This window comes from Chamaea fasciata, unplaced genomic scaffold (assembly GCF_029207755.1).
Source record: "Chamaea fasciata isolate MVZ Bird 193981 ecotype frontalis unplaced genomic scaffold, bChaFas1.0.hap1 SCAF_13, whole genome shotgun sequence".
Classification (NCBI taxonomy): domain Eukaryota; kingdom Metazoa; phylum Chordata; class Aves; order Passeriformes; family Sylviidae; genus Chamaea; species Chamaea fasciata.
This window is the reverse complement of record NW_027094098.1, coordinates 5716764-5737891: the sequence shown is the minus strand read 5'-3', so window position 1 is coordinate 5737891 and position 21128 is coordinate 5716764. Positions and strand designations below refer to the sequence as shown.

General features: G+C 54.8%; 1 protein-coding gene and 1 long non-coding RNA gene across 3 annotated transcripts in view; one reads left to right on the top strand and one right to left on the bottom strand.

Annotated features, from left to right (window-relative positions):
* The window catches only part of STAB1 (stabilin 1), a 52743-nt gene extending 32660 nt beyond the window's left edge, over positions 1 to 20083 (top strand). The window contains exons 36-70 of one of the 2 annotated variants that reach the window (XM_066195735.1): positions 76 to 204; positions 920 to 976; positions 1761 to 1856; positions 2950 to 3145; positions 3601 to 3696; positions 4675 to 4720; positions 5360 to 5439; positions 6327 to 6452; positions 6928 to 7001; positions 7352 to 7426; positions 8001 to 8120; positions 9090 to 9137; positions 9260 to 9343; positions 9957 to 10103; positions 10243 to 10380; positions 11018 to 11077; positions 11179 to 11355; positions 11861 to 11947; positions 12425 to 12571; positions 12742 to 12807; positions 13312 to 13537; positions 14143 to 14292; positions 14895 to 14999; positions 15455 to 15562; positions 15734 to 15927; positions 16528 to 16672; positions 17094 to 17227; positions 17547 to 17712; positions 17929 to 18035; positions 18237 to 18356; positions 18738 to 18890; positions 19011 to 19130; positions 19326 to 19472; positions 19726 to 19884; positions 19969 to 20083. In XM_066195735.1, the coding sequence (XP_066051832.1) occupies positions 76 to 204; positions 920 to 976; positions 1761 to 1856; positions 2950 to 3145; positions 3601 to 3696; positions 4675 to 4720; positions 5360 to 5439; positions 6327 to 6452; positions 6928 to 7001; positions 7352 to 7426; positions 8001 to 8120; positions 9090 to 9137; positions 9260 to 9343; positions 9957 to 10103; positions 10243 to 10380; positions 11018 to 11077; positions 11179 to 11355; positions 11861 to 11947; positions 12425 to 12571; positions 12742 to 12807; positions 13312 to 13537; positions 14143 to 14292; positions 14895 to 14999; positions 15455 to 15562; positions 15734 to 15927; positions 16528 to 16672; positions 17094 to 17227; positions 17547 to 17712; positions 17929 to 18035; positions 18237 to 18356; positions 18738 to 18890; positions 19011 to 19130; positions 19326 to 19472; positions 19726 to 19884; positions 19969 to 20019 (4134 nt within the window). In that variant the 3' untranslated portion in view covers positions 20020 to 20083. Of the gene's footprint in view, positions 1 to 75; positions 205 to 919; positions 977 to 1760; positions 1857 to 2949; positions 3146 to 3600; positions 3697 to 4674; positions 4721 to 5359; positions 5440 to 6326; positions 6453 to 6927; positions 7002 to 7351; positions 7427 to 8000; positions 8121 to 9089; positions 9138 to 9259; positions 9344 to 9956; positions 10104 to 10242; positions 10381 to 11017; positions 11078 to 11178; positions 11356 to 11860; positions 11948 to 12424; positions 12572 to 12741; positions 12808 to 13311; positions 13538 to 14142; positions 14293 to 14894; positions 15000 to 15454; positions 15563 to 15733; positions 15928 to 16527; positions 16673 to 17093; positions 17228 to 17546; positions 17713 to 17928; positions 18036 to 18236; positions 18357 to 18737; positions 18891 to 18982; positions 19131 to 19325; positions 19473 to 19725; positions 19885 to 19968 lie in introns of those variants that run through there. The other variant, XM_066195736.1, reaches the window with a different exon arrangement.
* Positions 198 to 3070, bottom strand: LOC136296567 (uncharacterized). The gene is made up of 3 exons (XR_010722961.1): positions 2474 to 3070; positions 1963 to 2108; positions 198 to 1118 (listed from the first exon to the last, which is right to left on the bottom strand). It is a non-coding gene; the product is annotated as an uncharacterized lncRNA (long non-coding RNA).
* Positions 20084 to 21128: the final 1045 nt, after the last annotated feature.

Below are 21128 nucleotides of genomic sequence, written 5' to 3'. Positions count from 1 at the left end.
GTCTTGGAGCAGCCAAGCAATCCATGCAAAAGGAGTTGAAGGTTATTGTCTCAGCTGTTTTCTCCTGCTTTGCAGAAGCTTGTCAATAATATTCCTTTGGATGGACAATCCTTTGAGACGAAGAATGGCATCCTGATCGGGGTGTCCCAGGTGCTCCAGGTCCAGAAGAATCGCTGCACTGCCAATACCACCACCATTCTGAAGGTAATGGTGATGGCCAAGGAGCTGACACCATTTCACAGGGCTCCTCCACCTGCTGAGCCAAACTGATGGGTAACAGACAACCCACCTTGGCTGTCCTCATGGACGAGACATGGTGTAAGCCCAGAGGAGCCTCATGAAATGGGGCATTGTGGAGATTTGGCACCTCCTACCTGGAGATTCTGTACATCTAAATGCAGCTCTTGTGCAGGTCATGTTCAGTTCCCTTGCTGAGCCTCCCTCACAGTGCCAGCCATGGGGCTGGGTAGTGCAGGGACTCCCAGACACTCAGCTATGGAAGGAAAATCCAGCCCAATTTTTGCATGCCATGACCACAAGATCCCTTAGAAAATGCTCCCTGGTTTTCCTGGGAGTCATGGCCAAAAGTCCAGCTTGCATGTACCTTGTGGTTCATGGCAAATGAGCCACTAAACCTGGAGATTGCACTGTCAGACTGAGGTAAGTCTGCCTGCTACAGATCAGGAAAAAAAGTATCTGCAGCCTTGTGTGAAGGAGCCCCAGGGCTACAAAAGTCCCTGAGACTCAGGAAAGGTGTAGCATATGATCTCTTCTTTTGGTGTTTTGAGCCACAGAGATAAAAAACATCTTTGTCCCAGCCAGCAACCTGTAGAGCAGCACTTGTAATTCAAGTTTAGTGTCTTTGTGTGATGTGGGTACAGGGCACACCTGTGACTTGTCCTGTTCTCTGTGCCCTAAGTCAAGGTGCGGCAAGTGTGAGAAGGGGATCAAGTGTCCTTCTGGATCAGTTCTTGTGGTGAGTCTTGGATTCATGTGACAGCTCACAGACTGATTGCAGATAATGCTTTGAGGTCCTTTTATTGGTCTATAGGTTTCATCTTGATACCTGAAAAAATCTGCCTTTGAGTCCTCTGTGGCTCATCCATTGCCAAGGTTTGCTAGAAGAAGCAGAAACCGAGGGAGAGAAACACAGGAAAAACATGAACATGAATCATGAAGTTCCACCCAGAGCTTTGCCTGAATTTTAGGAACCCTTTGGTTTTCCCACTTAACAGAGAAGAAGAGATGTCTTTTTTTTATATTTTATCTTTGACTCTTTTGGCATTGTCATCAAGGAAAGCCTATTTGGGGGTGCCTGTAGCAATTTCCCTGCTGGATCATTGATTTGTTCACACAGATGGGCTGGTTGTGCCTGCAGCTTGTTTGTGAGTAAGTGACAAACATTTCCAGAGAGGAAAATAACTAAGCATTTCATTTCCACGCTGGCTGTGAATTGCCTAGCAGCTCCATCTGGCTTCTTAGGCCTTGCTGCTTTGCCCCATGCCCAAAAATTCCAAATTCTTTTTTTCCTCAGTATTCAGACTAACATGTGCCATGGGTCTGGCAGGTAAAAAATAGATTCTTTGTGGTGACCTCACATCCGTAGATGCCTCATTAATCTCAACTCTGAATAGTTCAGATTTTTAGGGCTGTTCTTGTCAGATACAAAGCAAGAATACTGCTATATGCACCAAAATGTACATTGTTTGTCTAAATATTGTAATATCTCCTATCTGTGTCTGTGTTGATGGTATCCTCAGGAACCCCTTGGAAGCAGGAATCTCGCTCGCTGTGAATTGCGCTCTGCGGGTACAAGAACACTGGGCTGCCATTTCACCTGTGCAAAAGTTTCTCTGGTGAGGAAAACATTTGCCTCTGATCCATTTTGGCAAAGATAAGATGAGTGTCAGAAGCACAGCCATGGAAGTGCAGGACGTGCTGAAATCCTGACAGTGTTTGTACCTTTGCATAGCTGAGACTGGGGTTGTCTGGGAATTGCTCTCCATCCTGGAGGTGGAGGGCACTGGAACAACAAAAGATCTGCAGAAACATCTGGGCAGTGATGGATTGGGATCTGCTGCTTCGGTATTGTTGCTCTGGGTTTTGTCCTGCAGAGGAAGAGAAGGAGTTGAATGTTTGCAGTCTGGTTTCCTAAGGAAATGAGGCATGAATGATGGTATTCTGCTTGTGCCTGTGCCTTCCCGAATAACTGATGACTCACTGGAGCTGAACCAAAGGGAGGAGCAGGTGGTCTCACACCCCATGTTGTGTGTGTTATGGCCCCTACCAGTTTTGTGAAAATGGGTTACTGGAAGAAAACACTTAAAGAGAAAATGGCAAAGGAAAGACTTGTGTGAATCTGAGGTCTTATAGGTGTTACAGTGTCACTGGAAAGTTTAGAGGGAATGGGAGATTGGAGAGAGGGAGTTAGACTTACTGTACTTACATAGAGAGTTTCAGTCAGCACTAGTACCTCATCTGGCTCTTTTGCATTGCTTCATTAGATGGTGTTTCTCATCATCTGTACTGTCCAACTTTGTCCCATCATGATTTTCTTCCCTCCGTGGGTAGATGCAGAAAGAAGTGAGAGCAGTTAAATCAGGCTTTGGAAAAAAAGCCAAATCACCTCCTGGCAGAGCCTCTCTCTGCCCAGCAGAGAGACACACTGAGGACACAGGCAGGAGATAGGCTGGAAGGGCACAGGATATTTCAGTTACTCACCAAAGGGCCTGTGTTTCTCAAGGGCAGTGCAGATTTTGACATGAAGCTCTGGGCAACAGAACACCCCATTTCAGGGTGTTCACTCCATCCTCCCTGTTCCTTCCATGTGTTGTCAGGAATTACGGCTGTCACACAGAGAGGGGAATCAAGCAGCTCCCACAATAAAGCTGTACCTTGTCTGTGCTCCACAGGATGGCTCACCCCAGCTTGTTTTCATTGGTTTTCCAGAGGTCTGTCTGCTGCCCCGGCTACTACGGCCACATGTGCGAGATGTGTCCCGGGAAGCCGGGCCAGTGGTGCTCTGGGAACGGGGAATGCCAGGATGGCATCCAGGGCAGCGGGGAGTGCCGGTGCCTGGAGGGGTTCCACGGCACTGCCTGTGAGATGTGTGAAGTGGGACGATACGGAGCCGACTGCAAATCAGGTGACACCGATGGCTGTGGCAGCTTGGCTCTACCAAACTGCTGGCGAGGGCAGAACATTGGCCACATCTCAGCTCTCAGGAGGGGTGGTGGGAGAGCAGAAAGGTCCCAAGACTCTGAGACAGGCAAACGGCTGCCAGGTCTCTGGGAGAGAGACGGGAGTGGCCCCGTTTTGCATCCCCAAACCAAGCATGTGCTGTGCTGTGGTGTGCTGCTCTTCCTGCTGCCACCCAAACTACAGCAAGCAGAGGCAGGTGACCTCTTCCTGGGCTTTTTGGCCTGGCAGTGAGGAATCAAGAGCTGATACTCCTGTGCTGTTCTCTTTTGATACTCCTGTGACATTTTCTTGCTGGCAGTTTGATGTGTTGGATTAGGAGCAGGGCAGGCAGTGAAACGGCAGCAAGACTGCTGGTGAGCCCTGGCTGGATTGACAGTGGTGTTTGTATTTCCCCTGCAGAATGTGCCTGTGACAATGGCATCTGTAACGACGGGCTGCGAGGGGACGGGAGCTGCGAGTGCTTCCCAGGGTGGACGGGCCCTACCTGCCAGGAAAGTACGTGAGTGTGAAGGGGCCTCTGGTGTAACAGTGGCAGAGAAATCTGAGTGATCCTACCAAGTCCCCAGAGCAGCTCTGTCTGCTCTGACCAGAGGGTCACACGTGCTCTGCATTCCCCCAAAACCTTTTCAGACTCTGCTTTCTCATTCCTGCACACAAGCTGCATTTGCTGTGACTTCCCCAAATGTACATGAGCCCTTGAGTTATTTTGGTAAACCAAGAAAAGCCTATCCCTTTTTCTACCTCCACTGAGATTAGAGGGACCTCAAAACCAGCCCCTTGCTCTGAGAGAGAAATGTGAGCTTCCAGCCACATTGGGTTGGTCATGATGCCTGTTGCTTTCCTAAGAAGGTGGCAGGGCTTGATTTGAATTTTCAAAAGGCCCCAGTGTGTTTGCTGAGCTGCTTTTTCTGCTCACAGATTCAGTCACTCAAGTAAACTCAGGACATGGTCTGCAGTTTTCAATAAATCTGTCATTGTGTGTCAAAGTAACATGTTGAAGACAGATTTGGGATTTTGATTAGCATTTGGGTAAGGAGAAACCTGAGCTTCTAAATACCTTGGGATTTTAAAGTTTTCCACACAAAGGTTGATTTTATTGTGAATTTAGAAATAGAAATCAAGCAGAGTTGTCTTATATAGTGTAAATGTCAAGTATGAAAGCAGTTCATCTTTTGCTCCAAAAAGGCCAAAACCAAATGACTCCGTATTCTGGATCAATAAGGTTTCAGTCCTTGTTTTGTTCCTAACAGTGCGGAGGCCACACAGATAAAATCAAATTGAACCATTAGTTCAAACAGAGAACATCAAATTTACTCCCTTGCAAAGTGCCAAAGCATAAATCCCATGAGCTTTTCCTGCTGCCTCACAGGACAAGAGAGTTAGCATCACTCCTGGTTTGCAGGCTCCTTTTCTCTAGATGGCAAAAGTGGTCCCAGCTGAAAATTCCAAGTTGTATTTTTGTTTCTCTTGCAGGAATCAAGACTGACTTATGCAATAACACTTGCCACCAAATGGCCAAGTAAGTGCAGGCAAGGGGCCGAGTCATCCATGTGAGTTCGTGTGTTTTACACAGAGGTGGTTCTGGCTTAGGGCTTGGCAGAGGGCTGGCAGAAGGTGCCTACTCATCAAAGATGCATAATTAGTTCCTTTCTGGGAGCTCTCTTTGGACCTGAGCCACATGTAGTCTCACCAAGGATTTTGTCTGTCCGAGCATAAATCAATTCAAGGTTCCTTCGGCCTGTGTGGATGGGAGAAGGCAGAGATTCCAAGGTACTCCAAGGCTGGCCTTATTCAAATCAAACAGCCATTTACAAGCTCTTTCTGCCCCTGCCAAGGAATGAAACAGGTCTGGAATGACTCCCTCGTACTTCCTTCTCCATCCATTATCCAGACTCCTGTTTTAGGCAGGGACCCTGCCATCCCCCTTGCACCTTGCAGAAGCTCCTGGGTGTGGTGAGGGTGCACTGTGGGAAGCCTGGGGTGGACACCAGGTCCTGGCCAGCATGACTGGAGTGTTTGGAGCTGTAAAGGAATACCTGGAATGTGCCTCCTGTGGTCATTGTGGTCTCCTGCCTACGCCAGATTTGTACAGTGCTTCCTACCAGCCAGGCAAATCAGGAGGTGTTGTCAGTGATTGTTTATCCCTGTCTTGTTTCAGCTGCCTAAACAGTTCCACAGATTCCCAACCTACCTGCTTCTGCTCTGCTGGATACACAGGGAATGGGACCCATTGCACAGGTGTGTCCAGAAAAGACAAGGTGAAATAAATGGCAGGAAGTTGCCAGAGGAAAGATCACTCAAATTCTTTTCCTCTCAGCCATCCACCATGAACTCTGCCATGTTCAGATGTAGAGATGTTTTCTGGTGCAGAGTTTTACACAGGATGCTCCTGATGTTGTTAAAGCCTGCAAGAGAGGGATAAAAAGGCAGGCAAGTGTAGGAGGGCAGTTCTTACTGCCTGATGCACATGAACAGATTGTGCTCGTTTTAATATCACAGTATTGGTGGCAAAGTTATAACAATTTTGGCCATGAATCCTTGGAATGTGGATGCTTCAATTCCCTAGAACTTTGTGATTCTTTTGTTTGCTGGCAGTACCAAAATCAGGTAATAGTGCAGCAGTAGAGCCAGAATGAAGTGGGATTTTAGGTACTTCACCAGAGCTACATTACAAACCTTGTTTATGTCAAAAGCAAACAGTCCAGGGAAAAAAATGAAGTGATAAAATTGTAAAAGTCAAAACACTGGTAAACATTCCAATTTAGTATTGCCCTTGTTGGAAGGCAAATAAGAGGGGAAAAAGAAAAAAAAAAAAAAGGCCCCCAAACATGTATGTTGTTCAGGTAAATATATTTTTTCTCATCTAACCATTAGTGGTCAGTGAGAAAATGCTGTGAGGGCAAGATTTCCAATTTGGATGTTACTTAAGCTCAGCTTATTTAGTTGGACTGACCTCTCTCAGGTGTGGATGAGGCCCCATGTCCTTAAAGAACCAACATTTTCATTGCGAAAAGAGGGATTTTAACAAGATGTTGTGATTTTGTAAAGAAAGATAATCATTCTGGCACAGTTGATCATTCCTAGGTGCTCTGAGCTGATTCTGCTCCTCTTGTTTTTGGTCACAGAAATAGATCCCTGCACTATTGACCATGGTGGCTGCTCCAAGCACGCTGTGTGCACCAAAGTGTCCCCAGGAGAGAGAACCTGTGCTTGCAAGGAAGGCTACGCTGGGGACGGGACACTCTGCATGGGTGAGTGCTCAGGGTGTGTTTTGGGGGTAGCAGAGAAGCAGCATCAATACTAGGGGAGCTTCAGACTAAACCACCAGTGTTTTGGTCTCAAACAAAAAGATTCCTGCAAGGTTTCTTGCTCTTATGCACGTCATGGAGAGGCCCAGTGGCAGAGGATGAGGGCAGTCTCCCACAGTGGTGCTCTGGGTGAAGATGGAGCTAGGGGAAGTCCAGTCCTCTCATATTCTTTAAAGTACACCCAGATAGGATTGGAATTTTCTGTGGGCAGTGTTGTCACAGCTCAGAGACCCACGTGTCAGGAGTAAACTTGCAGTTGCACCCTATTCCTTTGCTTTCATGAGACACTTTCCCAGGAAAGTGTTCCCCAAGCTGGAAAAGTTCTCCCTGTTGTTTTCCCAATACCTCTTTGGATCACCTGTTCCCAGCTGCCTTGAGCAGCCCTCAGCAGTAACTTGGCCTTATTGTTTTGCTGCAGAAATTGATCTCTGTCTCGAAGGCAATGGGGGCTGCCACACCAACGCAGAGTGTATCAAAACAGGCCCAAAGAAGGTGAGTCTGTAGGGTAGATGTCAGGGCAACTTTACTGTGGAAGTTGCCCCAGCTGTGTAATTCTCCTAGAGACAGTCCTGTCCATCACAGTACCCTGCTTTGTGCTTCCTCCCTTGCATGTAGAGAAGGTCCTTGGAAGAGCATGAAAACATTGCTGTTTCCATGAGAGCAGATGGCATTGCTGGCCAGAGGCTGAAGGCAGTCTCGGGTTATATTTGTTGTGGACACAAGCTTGGTTATTCACAGAGGCAGCAACGGGTGCTGCACCACATGCCTTCTGTCCAGGACAGCCCTTGTGTGTTTCCTTTGTTGGGTCCAAGTTTGAGCCCAACACTCTGTTCTCCCTCCAGGTCGCCTGCAACTGCCTGCCTGGTTACAGTGGGGATGGTGTGAGCCAGTGCAACCCCATCAACTTGTGTGAAAAGGTATGTCTGCACTTGACTGTTTCCAGAGGTGAAGGCCTGGAAGTGTTCCCTTTTCCCAAGAGTTAATAGCAGGAACAGCGTTAGCCTGGTGGGTTGGAGCTGAAGTCTTGCCTTTCTACATACTGGAGGATTTCCTTATGTGTTTGGTCTCCATTGCCTCCTGCAGTCACCTGCAATTACATCAGTCACTCAGCATTGTGTCAGGGTGGAAAGAGGGACATAGGGTTGGAGGCGTGTGGGCTTTCTCCTATGTGTCCATTTTGTGTGGGACGTGCTCAAAAGCCTCAGAGTGTTCTGTGCTCATGGCATCGGTGCCATGTCAACCTGTCCCTCTGAATCAGGGGCTTTGTCATGGACTCTGCTCCAAAGTGAGGTGTGAAAGTCTTATTTCATGGGAGGATTTGGTGCTGGGAAGTCCTTGAGAATGTGGGTGAGGTTTATTCCATGGCATGAACCAAGGGGGAGGGATGGCTTCCTTTCTCTGGACTGGATGGAGTTTGCAGCTCCCACATGCAAGCAGCAGTTCAGGTGGTTGGAGAAGCCCCTCCAAGCAGCCTTTTGCTTTCCCTGCCAGAACAACGGAGGCTGCAGTCCCTTTGGGCTCTGCAAGTACACAGGCCCTGGCACTCGGAACTGCTCCTGCTCCTGGCACAGCATTGGAGATGGCTTCACCTGCCGTGGCAAAGTGCATCAGGTGAGAGGCGTGTGCTGCATCTTCTGTGTCCCCTGCCGTGCAGCAAAACACTCCCTCCTCTCCAGAGGGTGAGCAGATCTTGGTGTCACATTGACACGTGTGTAGTCTGGGAGAGGAGATAGGTGCTTTGAGCAAACTCTCCATAAATCATAGGTGTGTTTGGTGTGCCAGTTATGGGAGAGAATCATGGCAAAGTGACTTTGCTCCAAAGGGAGGGAACACTCTACTGCTGTCAGCAACATTGGCCATACCTCCAGGGGACTGGTTGCTTCAGGTCATAAACAAATGGGAGTGATCCTGTTTTTTCCCAAGGCAACTCACTTCTGCCCAGTGGGATGAGGGCAGGTGTCCCCTGTGGCCAGCCAGGACTTGGGACCCAGTCTGGAGGGCAGAAGTCTATGTCCATTATCTTGCCAGTACAATGGCTGTCCTTGAGCAAGCTGGTGACCTTTTCAGGCAGTGGCAAATAAAACTTGTGCCCATAGCAGAGCCACTAGAAAAGAGATGGACTCTGAGATGGAGAGATAGACTGAGTGTGCCTCTGCTCTTAGTGAAAGTCAGAGTGGTGAGGAGAGGATGTTTGCTGTGCTAGGGTATGTCTGCCCTCTGGACAGCATCCCAGAACTGGCGGTGGAGCACAGTGAGAATAAAGCAGAGATTTTGTGAAGCACTCGAGGTGTCCCAAGAGCACAGGGCAGTTACCCATGAGACAGGTGCTGCAGAACCAGCCAACTTTCATCTTCTGTCCACTCCATCCTGCAGCACCAGAGCTCACTGCAACATCCATGTCATCTGTGCCTGCAGAGCTGGCGAGGGAGGGAGGGAAGATCCCTGCAGTGTGTCAGGGAGAACTGGTGTCTCTTTGGGGTGGGAGAGTGACCCAGAGTGGAAGGAGCAGGTTGCTGTGACAGCTGGCGAGGAGCAAGTGGAAGGGACTCTGCTAACACCAGCTGATTCCCTTTGTTTAAGGAGCTCGGAAGGATTCCAGATGCATCCATGTTCTTTAGGATGATACAGGTTGGTGTCAGCTTTGTCCTTGTCTCTGTGTAGTAAATCCCACCCAGGGGTTTCTGCAAAGGGTCTTGCTAACTGGAACAATGTTTCCTGCTTCCCTTCCCACAAATGCTCTTCCAACACAGGCAGAAAGCATCAAGGAACTCAGCGGGGCAGGGCCTTTCACTGTCTTCGTCCCACAGACAGATTTCATAGGAAACACCACAGTGGTAAGTGCCCTCCCATGCCAGGCTTTGTTGGGTGTTTGACAGCTGCAGTTGTGGCAGTGTCCTCTCTGGGACTGTTCTGCCCAGTGAATCAAGGCCAAGGGGCTGCACCATGAGGAGTTAAAGGCATCCCCTGTCCTCCATCCGTGTAAAAGCAGAAGTTTGGAAGCATCTCACTGAGGCAACAACCTGGACAGGGATGGACAAATCTCTTGTAATGACACCCTTGCTGGAGATGATGTTTTGTGGACCGCAGAGGCACTGTGCCAGATCCATGGTGTGTGGTGGCTTTGGTGCCCATGGGGCTGGTAACAGCAAGGCTCCCATGTGTCTGTGACAGACCCCTCACTCCTTCTCAGGAATAGGAGAATGGCAGCTTTTTGGTGTCAGTGTAATGGAATATCCTAACTCCATCACTGACTAGTCAAGCTGGTTGAAATTTCCCGAAGCTCTCAAATGGTTTTGTGCCTTCAGTGTGTTTTGGGGGGGACCATCTTACCTGCAGGGATGAATCAGAGGGAACTCAGGCAATCCAAGTCTCCCTCATCGGGGCTGAGCGCCCTGTGTGCAAGGCAAAGTGCCCTGGTGTGACCTCACTCCTGTTTTCTGTCTGTAGTTTGAGGAGTGGAAGAGCAGAGGTCTCCTCCGGGACGTGCTTCGCTACCACGTGGTGGGCTGCCAGAAGTTGCTCTCCAGTGACCTGGAAGGCCAGGAGTCCCTTACCTCTTTATCCGGCCACAAAATAAAGATCACAGTGAACGAGGTAATTCCCTTTGCTGTCCCATTTGTCAGGATGTCATGTGAAGGCACTGTGGCTGTGGCAGGAGACTCGCCTGGGGCCCACAGACACTCCCAGGGTGGTGCTGTGGCTGTGCAGGTCCTGCAGGTCCCCTCTCTCGCAGAATAGCATCACTCTCAATGAGGAAGCCAAAGTGGTCACGAGTGACATCGTGGGTGTGAACGGGGTCATTCACTTCATCGACAAGATCCTCATTCCCAGTGACCTGGTGGGCCGTAACATTTCCTCAAAGCTCTTACAGGTAAGGCTGGAGCCGTGCCCTAGTGTCAGGGCTGTGGTGAGCTCAGGGACAGGATCTCTCTCCCGGCAGTGCTGCCTCAGCACAAAGCTGCCTGGGCTGCTCTTCCTTCCTGTCCCTGACTGCCTAGGGGTTGTCTGAGGCCACAGATTTGGCTTGTGAAGGTGACAGCACTTGTGGCATAGCCATACTTGGAACATAAGGAGCCTTTTCCATCACTAGGGAACAACAGTTCTGGATGTAGGCAGGAGGATCTTGTCCTGTGCCAACCATTACACTTCTTTTTCAGCACAGAGCAGATTGCAGCATGAGTTTGCCAATGCCTCTCTGTGACTCCTTAAGCAAGCATTAGGCACTTATAGAGTCTGCATTTTACAGAATATAACACATTTTCTGTGCAGCACAACAGAGTGCTGGAATTTATCCCAGCTCCTGCCATAGCAGTGTCTATCCAGGATGAATCAGAAAAGTGGTGGCTGCTGAATGCCAGACCTTTCCGGGCCAAATCATCAGCATGATGGTGACAGGGATAAACTTGTGTTTAGCTCCCGTAGTTGTTGCCTGTCTGGTTTCTCCCCTGCATTGCTGGTCCTGCATGGGGAACCCTTGGTGTCAGTTGTTTGCTTTCCTCCATCTGCAGCAGAACGTCACAGACGTGGCCGAGGCTTTTGGGTACAGCATTTACAGCAAGCTGCTGCAGGTGAGCCGCTGCCCCTGCTGCTCTGGGTGAGGCGCCGTGTGCCCGTGCGTGGCCAGCCTAGGCTCCTCTCCCTTCCCTTGTGTCCCTGTGCTCTCGGGCAGGACGCGGAGCTGCTGCCGCTGCTCGGTGACCCGGTGCACAGACCCTTCACGCTGCTCTGGCCCACGGACGCCGCGTTCAGCGCCCTCCCGGAGAGCCGGCAGAAGTTCCTGTACCGCAGGGAGCACCGGGATGTGCTGGCCTCCTACCTCAAAGCACACATGATCAGGGACACAAAGGTAAAAGTGACAGCACACGGGCTTAGAGCTGCCAGGGCCACACCAAGGGCCACTCGCTGCTACGGCTGAGTCAGAGTGACCTTGCCGAATATTTCGCTGCCATAGAACGCACAGCATAGCAGTTGTCTTGAGAAGACCCAAAGCTGTTTGAGCACTTGAGGCACCTACAGTGTCATTGTGAACCTCTGGTGGCTGAGCTGAAACCTTCTGTCATCAGCTTCTGGGGACTGCAGGGCTCACAAACAGGCTCTTGTGTACAGGGGTATGAATGAGGGGAAAGTCCAGCTGAGCAAAGTCAGGCCCTGCTTTTTCACACTGGCCTCTCACTGTGCAGGAATCTGGGACTAACCCAGCAGAGCTATGCTGTGCCACCCACACCACACAGCTTCAGGGACTGCCACATCACACCCCTCCGAGGCTGGCCACTGACCCCTGTCCTCACCATGTTAACATGAGCTGCCAGTTTTGCCAGTCTCTCCTTCACATTCGTCTTTTTCCCTCTCAGATTGTCGCTGGTAACGTGCCCCAAGTTGAAACCATACGGACCATGCATGGCTCCACCATCTCCTTCAGCTGCAGCAAAGCCCACGTGGTGAGTGTTGGTGATTCCAGGCTTGGCTTCCCATGGGGCAAGTGTCCCTGGGCATGGCCACGGGGCAACTGGTGCTGCTGGCAGGGAGTGAACATAGAGCTGGGGTGCCTGCAGGCTGGGACACCCCATTGCCTGGCTACAGCTGGGCTGTAAAGACGCACAAGGCATGGCCAGATGGCAGGGAAATGCAGAGGTGTGTGGTACCTGTCCACACATGTCACAATGACCTGGCTGCAAAGGCAACCCTGTGGTGCCACAACCTTTAGAGAGCATGTGCTGCATGGCCAGAGGCCATCCTTAGGACAGGTGGCTGTGCAAAGCGTTAGGTGGGAAAGGTGATCAAGGACATGTGCACAGAGATTTTGGAGTTCTTGGGGTGATTAAGAAGCCATGGCAGCCAAAACCAAGCAACTTTTGGGTGGTACAACCAGGATATAGAATGTGCCAGAATCATAAGTTGCTTTCTTCCTCTGTTAGGGGGAGATTCTGGTGGGGAATGGCGAGGCCACCATCATCCAGAGGCACATGGAGTTCAACGGGGGCATTGCTCATGGCATTGACAGACTGTTGGAGCCACCAGATCTGGGATCTCGGTGTGATGAGTTCACCTTGGCTGAGCTGCAGGTAAGCACCTGTGGTGAGGGGAATGAGGATCTGGGCCACCCGCGCAGCCACGTGCCTGGGAAGAGGGATGTCTGGAGGGCTTGCTGCTTGTCCTTGGCAAAGCTCTCAGCAGCCAAGAGAGGCAGCAGCACGGATTGAGTTATTGTGAGGTTTCTTTCTCCCCTCCGCAGGCATCTCCAGGGAGCTGCGGACTCTGTGGATTCGAGCCACCCTGCCCTGCTGGCTCTGTTCAAGGGGTAAAGCTCACAGCTTTGACACCAGGGAGGCCTTTTAGGGGACTGATGGCAACACCCATGTGCCCCTCATGTTTTAGCAGCAAAATGAAGGCCCACCTGCATGTGGCAAGCCCTCGGCTCAGTCACATGGTCCATGGCTTGCCAAGTCATGCAGGAGCTGGCCTGAAAAATACGGGGTCTTTGCTTGGTGGGTGACAGTGGCACAGGGGTCCCTCCAACAACACTAGGGGTGGCTCTGGGTGCTTTATAGCAAAGGAGCTCAGCCTGGGAGTGGCTCAGGGATCCCACGGTGAGAAGCTGAGGGAGGCAGTGGCTGTACCACACTCTCACTGCTGGCTTCTGTAGTGTCCTTGAGGTTCCTCTGGGGCTCTAGAGTCACCAGCCCCAGCACACGTTAGGAAGCCTCAGTTGCTTGTCATAAAACTGAATGAGTGGCACAAGAAAAGTCAAGGTGTGCTGTCAGTGACCAGTGTGGCAGACTGTGTCCTGCCTGTTTCCTCACAGGGGGAAATCAAGCGCTGCTACTATTATGGAAACCAGCTGCTGAGGAACACGTTCCTGCTCCACCGCAACTCCCTGCTGCGGCCGTCCTGGGAGCAGTCCCCGTGGGGCCCCTTTAGGAGACACTTCACTTCCAGAGGACCTCTGAGACGAGGCTGCAGGAGGAGCTGCTTTTCCAGCCAGTGGGTCCCGCAGTGCTGTGCCAACCACTACAGCCGGGACTGTCGGGGTAAGGGCCACGCCCTGTCCCTGCCCTGTCCCCTGGGGAAAGGTGGCCCAGCGCATCCGACATCCATGAGTGTGCTTCCCTGGAGTGGGGTGGGCAGGGAGCCCCAGCCTGTGGAGAGTGCAGGGAGCAATACCCTGGGATTACAACAGGAGTTCCCTTTCCTTGGAGAATATCTTGTCTCTGTGGAGATCCTGGGCACTGGGCTGCTGGGGGTGGCTGTCAGACATGTCACTCACCTCTAGATTTGTCAAGGCTCAACCATTCCTCTGCCCTCTGTGCCATGGGCAGCTTTCACGTCCCTGGGTGAGTCTGCTGTTAGTGTGGGGCAGGACAACACAGATCCAGCACATCACAGCAGGGGTTCTTCCCAGGCTGGACGATGTGCCAGATTTGTCCTTCCTGCCCCCATTCCTAAGTTTTCCTGTCATGGGATGTCCCCAGCACTCAGTCCCCAGACATCTGAGCTGTCTGTGGTCCGATCACCCCATGAGCGGCAGCTCTGGGGCGCCTGGTGTGCGGGGTCAGTGGGGGGGGACAGCGGGTGACTCCCCTCCAGCAGAGGGTCCCCTTGTCACCAGAGCCTCACTAAGGTGCCCCATTTGCAGTGTGCCCAGGAGGGCTGGAGGCGCCCTGCAACAACCGTGGGACCTGTGACGACAAAATCAGCGGCTCGGGGATCTGCAACTGCAGCCAGGAGTTCATCGGGACGGGCTGCGAGCTCTGCGCGCCCGGCAGATACGGCCCGGAGTGCCGAGGTACCGCGGCTGGGCGGGGCAGCAGCGCACGGGCTGTGCCGGGGCTGTGCCGCAGCGGGCTGCCGGAGACGGGGGAGGCGCTGGGCTCTCCCCCTTGCAGCCCAGCTGATAAAGCCACAGGCTCACGGACCCCTCCTCGTTTGTCGAGCACAGCCGAGAGCCCCAGTTTGGGAGAAAGTATTTCACTGCACTGTGTGCTGGGGGACACAAAAGTTGTGATGACCCCTGAAGAGAAAGAGCATCACGTGGGACATGCTCAGCAGGGACCTGTGCCCATGTGTGACAACAGCAAAGGGAGGGAAAAGAGGGTCCTCCATCCTCCCCTCCCAAACTGGGCCCCACAGGGTCCCAAGGAAAGTTTCTGAGTGAGAAACACATTCCAGAAATGCCCCAGGGAGAGGAGTGATGGGCTCTTGTGGGTGCCGAGGCTTCTCTTCTTCTGTGAAGGGCGTGTGTGACAGGGAGCCAGGCTTGGCAGGAAGGGATGTGTCAGGCTCCTGTGCCCACCTTCACACCTGCCCACAATGCCACATTTCTGCCACGTGGCAGTCCCAGGGCCTTTCCACCAAGGCATAAATGCTGTGTTTGTCCATTCCCCACAGAGTGCAACTGTACTGAGAACGGTGTGTGCAATGCAGGCCTGCACGGCGACGGCTTCTGCTTCTGTGCCGAGGGCTGGACTGGGGAGCGCTGTGAGATCAGGCTGGGTGAGGGATGCTCAGCTATTGCCACCTGCTATTCCCTGGGACCTGCTGCCACATGGCTGCTTTCCCAGGAGCCGGTAGTTCAAGCAGCTGTTCAGAAATATCTCCCAAGAGGAGCTCTTAGTTGTGAGGCTCATCCCAAGATCTGCCACGTGCTGTTGAACTTCACAAGGGTTGGGGTGGTGAGGAAGGGGTGGGAGAGAAAAGCTCCACTGGATCATGAACGAGTCCCTGAGCTCAGAGATGCTCCAAGAAGGGCTTGAGGCTGAGATGAAGATATGAGGTGTACTTGATGGAGTAACAAACCTCTGTGTTCGGGCAAGGCACCTGCAGAAGAGAACGGGGGGAGGAGAGAGGTGGGAGTGTGGGGCAGCTGGCCTGGGGCAGAGGCTGGTGGTGGAGCCGTGCCCGTGTCACAGCCCTGCGGTCACCGTGAGCCGGGTGTGTTCTGGTTTCAGTGGTGACACCCACCTGCTCTCCCCCGTGCCACGCCCAGGCCGCCTGCCGCGCCGGCAACCTCTGCGAGTGCGACCTGCACTACGAGGGGGACGGGAGAACCTGCTCAGGTACGGGGCGGCCACCGAGGCTGGGCTGCAGGGCTGGCGGGCGGGGGGGGACCGGGCCGCGGGTGAACATCTGCCCACGGCCACGTTGGGGTGACAACTGGCAGGAGAGCCGGGCTGACCCCCGGACACCTCATGAGATGGTTCAGTTAACCCAGGACTTCCCTCCCGCAGTGATCGACATGTGCAGCCAGGACAACGGGGGCTGTGCCAGGCACGCACGGTGCTCACAAACGGGCGTAAACGTGTCCTGCGCCTGCGACCCCGGCTACAGCGGGGACGGCCACGTCTGCGAGCCCATCGACCGCTGCGCCGACGGCAGGAACGGGGACTGCAGCGAGCACGCCCTCTGCATCAGCACCGGCCCGGTGAGCGCGGCCCCCAGGGCCGGGGACATCCGCGCAGCCGGGTGCCCTGGGACAGCCATGGGACAGTGTCCCCCCTGCTGCAGTACCCTGCCCCTCCTCTCCGGTGCCCTCCGGTGCTGCGATCATCCTGCGGGTGGTTACCACCAGGCGGGGGCTGTGCTGCTGTGGCAGTTCTGGGGCCATTTCCCCCCCACTCCTCTTTCTAAGGAGCGAAAGGTGTGTCAGTTGTGACATTCCTGGGCTGTTTTGGGGGCTCCTGGATGGTCCTTCAAGGACAGTGCTGGCCGTTTTTGCAGAAGAACCAAAGTTGGTCACCACAGGCCAGAAGATGGGACTGGGAGCACGCTGTAGTGCAAGAGTCAGGAGCCACGTACCTCAAAGCTCAGCTCAAACAAACAGCATGTGCCAAGGACTCGATGTGACATTGCCGGGTGTGGGGGTAGGACAGGCCATGCGGCTTTTCACAGCTCTGCCCCAGCCCCAGCAGGCTGTAGAAGCATTCTGAAGGCTCATCCCCAACTCCGCAGGGATGTAAGGATCCCCCAGCTGGCACCTGTGTGTTTGCACTCACACAGTTGCCACCCTTCCCTTGTGCTGCAGAACGAGCGGCGCTGCCAGTGCAAGCAGGGCTACGTGGGTGACGGGATCCAGTGCCTGGAGGAGGTGGTGCCCCCCACAGACCGGTGCCTGCAGGACAACGGGCAGTGCCACCGGGAGGCCACCTGCACCGACCTGCACTTCCACGGTGAGTGTGCTCAGCCCTGCAGGGCCAGGGATGATGTTCCACGGAGAGGCCGCATTCCCTCATCCTTCACCTTTGGCCTGGAGCTCCCCTCAGGAGAGCTGGAGGCCGGGATGGCCAAGGGAACAGGGACTCCCCCCGGTAGCTTGGCGTGGTTTTCACGTTCCCCTTTTCCCTACGTGTCATATGGGGAGGGTGAGGCATCCTCATCCGCTCCCATGTGACATGAGATGGCCTCTGGTGGCAGTGGCTCCCGTGTGGAAGGAGAGAAGCTCAGAGGAAGCCTCTCCCTCACTTTGTGCCTTGTCCACATCCCACCCTCCTTGGCAGCGCTGCCCACGGTCGCACAGGGAGCCACACGGCTGCCCAGGGAGGTGGCTCAGTGTGTCCTGTACTGATGCTCCTGGGCTTTGGTGTTTTGCAGATAAGACCATGGGTGTGTTTCACCTGCAGTCACCCCGAAAAAAGTACGACTTCACTTATGAGCAGGCTCAGGCAGCCTGTGCTGCAGAAGGTGCTTCCCTGGCCACATTCCAGCAGCTGGGAGCAGCGCAGCAGGTCAGGGCACGGGTGGCTCTGTCCCCTCATGGGGCTGGGACAGGCCATACATTTCCCGGGGCCCGGGCCAGCCCAGGGGTGACATGTGGGTGGGTGACCTCTCATCCCCTCAGCCAGGCGCTATTTGCTCCATCTACATCCAGGAAACAGCAGGGCTGGCGAGTCTTGCCAGTCACACTGGGATGGGACTAGTGACCGTGCCCAACACTTTGGGTGTTGGGGATATGTTGGATGAGGCACACACAGTGGGAATGTTCATTGGGGCAGAAAACCTGGGACAGAGCTATTTTTAATCCAATAATTGGTTTTGCTCTTCTAGATGGGATTCCATCTGTGCTTGGTGGGTTGGCTGGACAATGGCACAGCTGGATACCCCACAGCCTACCCCAACCCCAGCTGTGGCTCCAGCCATGTGGGCATTGTGGACTATGGCTCCCGAAGCAACCTGAGCGAGACCTGGGATGCGTTCTGCTACCAGGAGAAGGGTGAGTGGTGCCAGCACACTTCCTGGGGACAGCCCTGTTGGGCGCAAGAGCTGTGCCAGGGCAGCAGGCAGGGAACTGCCCTGGAGCATGAGGGCAGGCGGGCACACACCCTCTCCCCGTGTCTGGAGGGAATGTGATGAGGGTATCCAGAAATCAAGAGGTGGTTGATGCAGCCGGCACTGGTGAGTCCAGTGACACCCTGGTGTTCCTTTGCAGATGTGACCTGCACCTGCCGTGATGGCTTTGTGGGAGATGGGTACTGGTGCAGTGGGAAACTGCCCGATGTGCTCGCAGACCAGGACCGCTTCTCCACCTTCTATTCCGTAAGTGATGCTCTCCTGGCTCTGCAGGAGCAGCAAGGCAGAGGGAGGGAGCAGCTGGAACAGGGAGGAGCTGGGGTTTGGTCTGTGTGCAAGGCAGAGGCTACAGACACAGAGGGCTGGGGGGTCCTGGCCTGGGGAAGGTGATGGCACTGGGCTGCCAGCAATGTGCCTGCTGATGGGAAGATCTCCCATCTCTTCCAGATGTTGCTCAATTTTGCCAATGACACAGAAGAAGGACTGGATTTTTTCATGTATTTGTCTGATGTCTCTGCTCCCAAAACTCTCTTTGCCCCTCTGAATTCTGGTTTTGCAGACAATGAGGTAAGCAAGCAGGGATGAACTATCAGAGCCCCAGAGGAGAGCACCAAAAACTGGTGTCAGTGTCACCAAAGCTGGTGATGGGTCTGGGGAAGTAGGAGGAATGTGGGTCAGAGAGGAGCAGTGGATTGGAGGTCTCCAGCCCAGACATTCCCTCAGAAGAGCCATTTAGGTCAGGACGCTCAGAGGCTTCTCCAGCTGAGCTTTGACAGTCCTGGCAAATCCCCTCTGCTCTGCACAGTCATTCTGTGCCATGTTATCTGTGAATGGAGCCGTCTGTGGCCATGGAGAGAGACTGGGCTTGGCTGGGGAGCTGCACAGCAGCAAGGAAAGGGAGACACCAGCTCATCCATTTCTCACCCCTGTGCACTGGTGCTTATGCAGACACTGACAGGAGAAGAACTGAAGCTCCACGTGTCATCCAGCAATGTCATCCTCTTCAGCTCCAACCTCACAACGGGCACCATCATCCCATCCCAGTCAGGATATGACCTCCATGTATCAGACCTCCCAGCAAGCAACAGTACGGAGCACTCAGTAGGTTTAGCCTTGGCAGAGGGCAAAAAAAGCCACAAGTTTTCACCACATCTCTTTTGAGATAGGGAATGATGGGGAGCCTTTCTGGGCAGGTGACATCATCTGTGTCCTGTGCTGTAGGACGCTAAGGGGATCAATGACACGATGATCGTGGAGTGGGACATCATAGCTTTCAATGGCATTATTCACGTGATAGCAGAGCCACTGAGGATCCCACCGCCCGTTGTTCACCTTGGCCAGGTGCGTCTGGGGCATGAAGAGGGCTGGCATCAGGGCACGATGTGACAGAGCCATCCCAAGAACCGGCCTTGTCCTCTGCTCTCTGCCGTGGCTACTTTGGGAGGGCTGCCCAGGGTCCCGCTGGGGAGCAGCAGCCGGGGGGTGCCGTGGCCGTGCCGGGGCAGCGCCGTGACGGGGCCGCTGTTCTCGGCACAGGTGAACGGCGCGGCGCCGGGGTCGAGCTCCGTGGCCACGGGGACGTTGTCAGCGCTGTCCTTCGCGCTGGCACTGGCGGCGGGGGCCGGCGTCGCCTACTACTGCGTGAGGAGACGGCGGCAGCAGGGGCAGTTCGGGTACTACCAGGTACGGGCAAGCCGGGGAGCGGGACGGGGGCCGAGGGCGGCGCATGGAGCCGGGGGGTCGGGCGGATCGGCCGGGGCACGTGCGGAGTCCCGGTGAGGGATGCGGGATCCGTGTGGCTGCGCGTGAGGGGCCGGCACGCCAGGGGGAGCCCGGGGGCGCCTACGGGCGGGCAGGGGGTGGGCGGGGCGCGCCCCCCGTGCCCGCATTCCCGCCCCGGTGCCGCAGCCCCGCGCACCCGCCGCTCCCGTTGCAGGCCGATCTCCGCGGGGACGAGGAGCCGGAGGAGGAGGAGGCGGGGCCCCGACCCGAGCGCGCGGGCCCGCGCGCCGCCAGGCCCCGCCCCCAGCGGCCGCTCGTGGCCATCCCCAACCCGCTGTACGGCGGCCACGCCCCCGACTACGAGCTGCTGCACGTGAGCCGCGCCCCGCCCTCCGCCCCGCCCCTTCCCCGCCCTCCGCCCCGCCCCTGCCCGCTCACGCCGCTCTCTCCCCCGCAGGACCCGCCCCTGGCGGACGCCGGCACCGACCCCCGCGGGTTCCCGCAGTGACCCCGCCCCGCGCGGCCCCGACCGGACCGCGCCGCGCCGCGCGGAAATAAACAGCTCAGCGCCACCGCTGTGCCCGCGCCTCTCTCGCCGCCCCGCCCTCCCAGCGCCCGCCCCCAGCAGGAGGGAGCTCCGGCCCCTTCTCGCCCCCGCCCAGCGCCTGTACGGGGGTACGAGGGGCTGTATGCCCAAACCTCCAGCACCCAGGGCCCAGTTCAGCCGCTCCCAGGGACGTAGGGCCCCCGGTGTTCACGTGCAGCATCCCCCGGGGCCCGCAGGGCCTCGCTCCTGTGCCCCATGGTCAGGTACGAGTCACGTCAGTCACCACCCCGAACGCCCTTTCCGGGTGCCCCCTGACTGCACTGCCGCTGTAAGGACTCCGTGCTGAACGCCTCAGCCTCGCTCTGCCCGATGCCCACCCCGGCTTCAGCCCAGGCTGCCGTTGGTTGTGCCTCCAGGGCCGGCAGAGGAGCCCCTGTGAGCGCAGTGAGTGGGTTAGTCAGTTAGTTACACATGCTGCAGACGTTTATTGAGCTACACATTACACACCGCACAAAGACAAGTGCCACATGCACCTACTACAGGAGTTTGATTAGAGCAGCCACGTTAACAGATTCTCCAAGCCACTGAGTTGAGCAGAAGGCATCTTGAAAGTGTGCGAGAGGCTGGCACATGGCACAAAGACAAGGCAGTGACACACAAGTGACAGACTGACAGGCCAGCCTGGCACAGCACTGGGGAGGAACATGCAGGAGAAGATTGTCTGTGTGTGTGTTTGTGTGTGTGTGTGTGTGTGTGTGAAACTCACTGAGAATTGCTGACACACACAGTGTCTTTCTTTGAGTCACACGTCCCGGCACAGGGTCCTCCACACGGCCCTGGTTCCTCTTCCTCAGCTGCCTCGGCACTGATGCCCCAGCCCTTACAGCCAGTGCTCACAAGCCCCTGGTGCCTGCCCATGTGCTCATCCCCAGCTCCCTCCAAACCCACAGCCCTTACCCTCTCTGCAGTCACTCATTCCCCTCTGTGCCTGCTCACCGCCAGGCCCTCCTTTCCCTCTCTCCTCCCTGTCACCTCAACACTGACTGGCCCTGAGCAAGCTGGCACTGTCA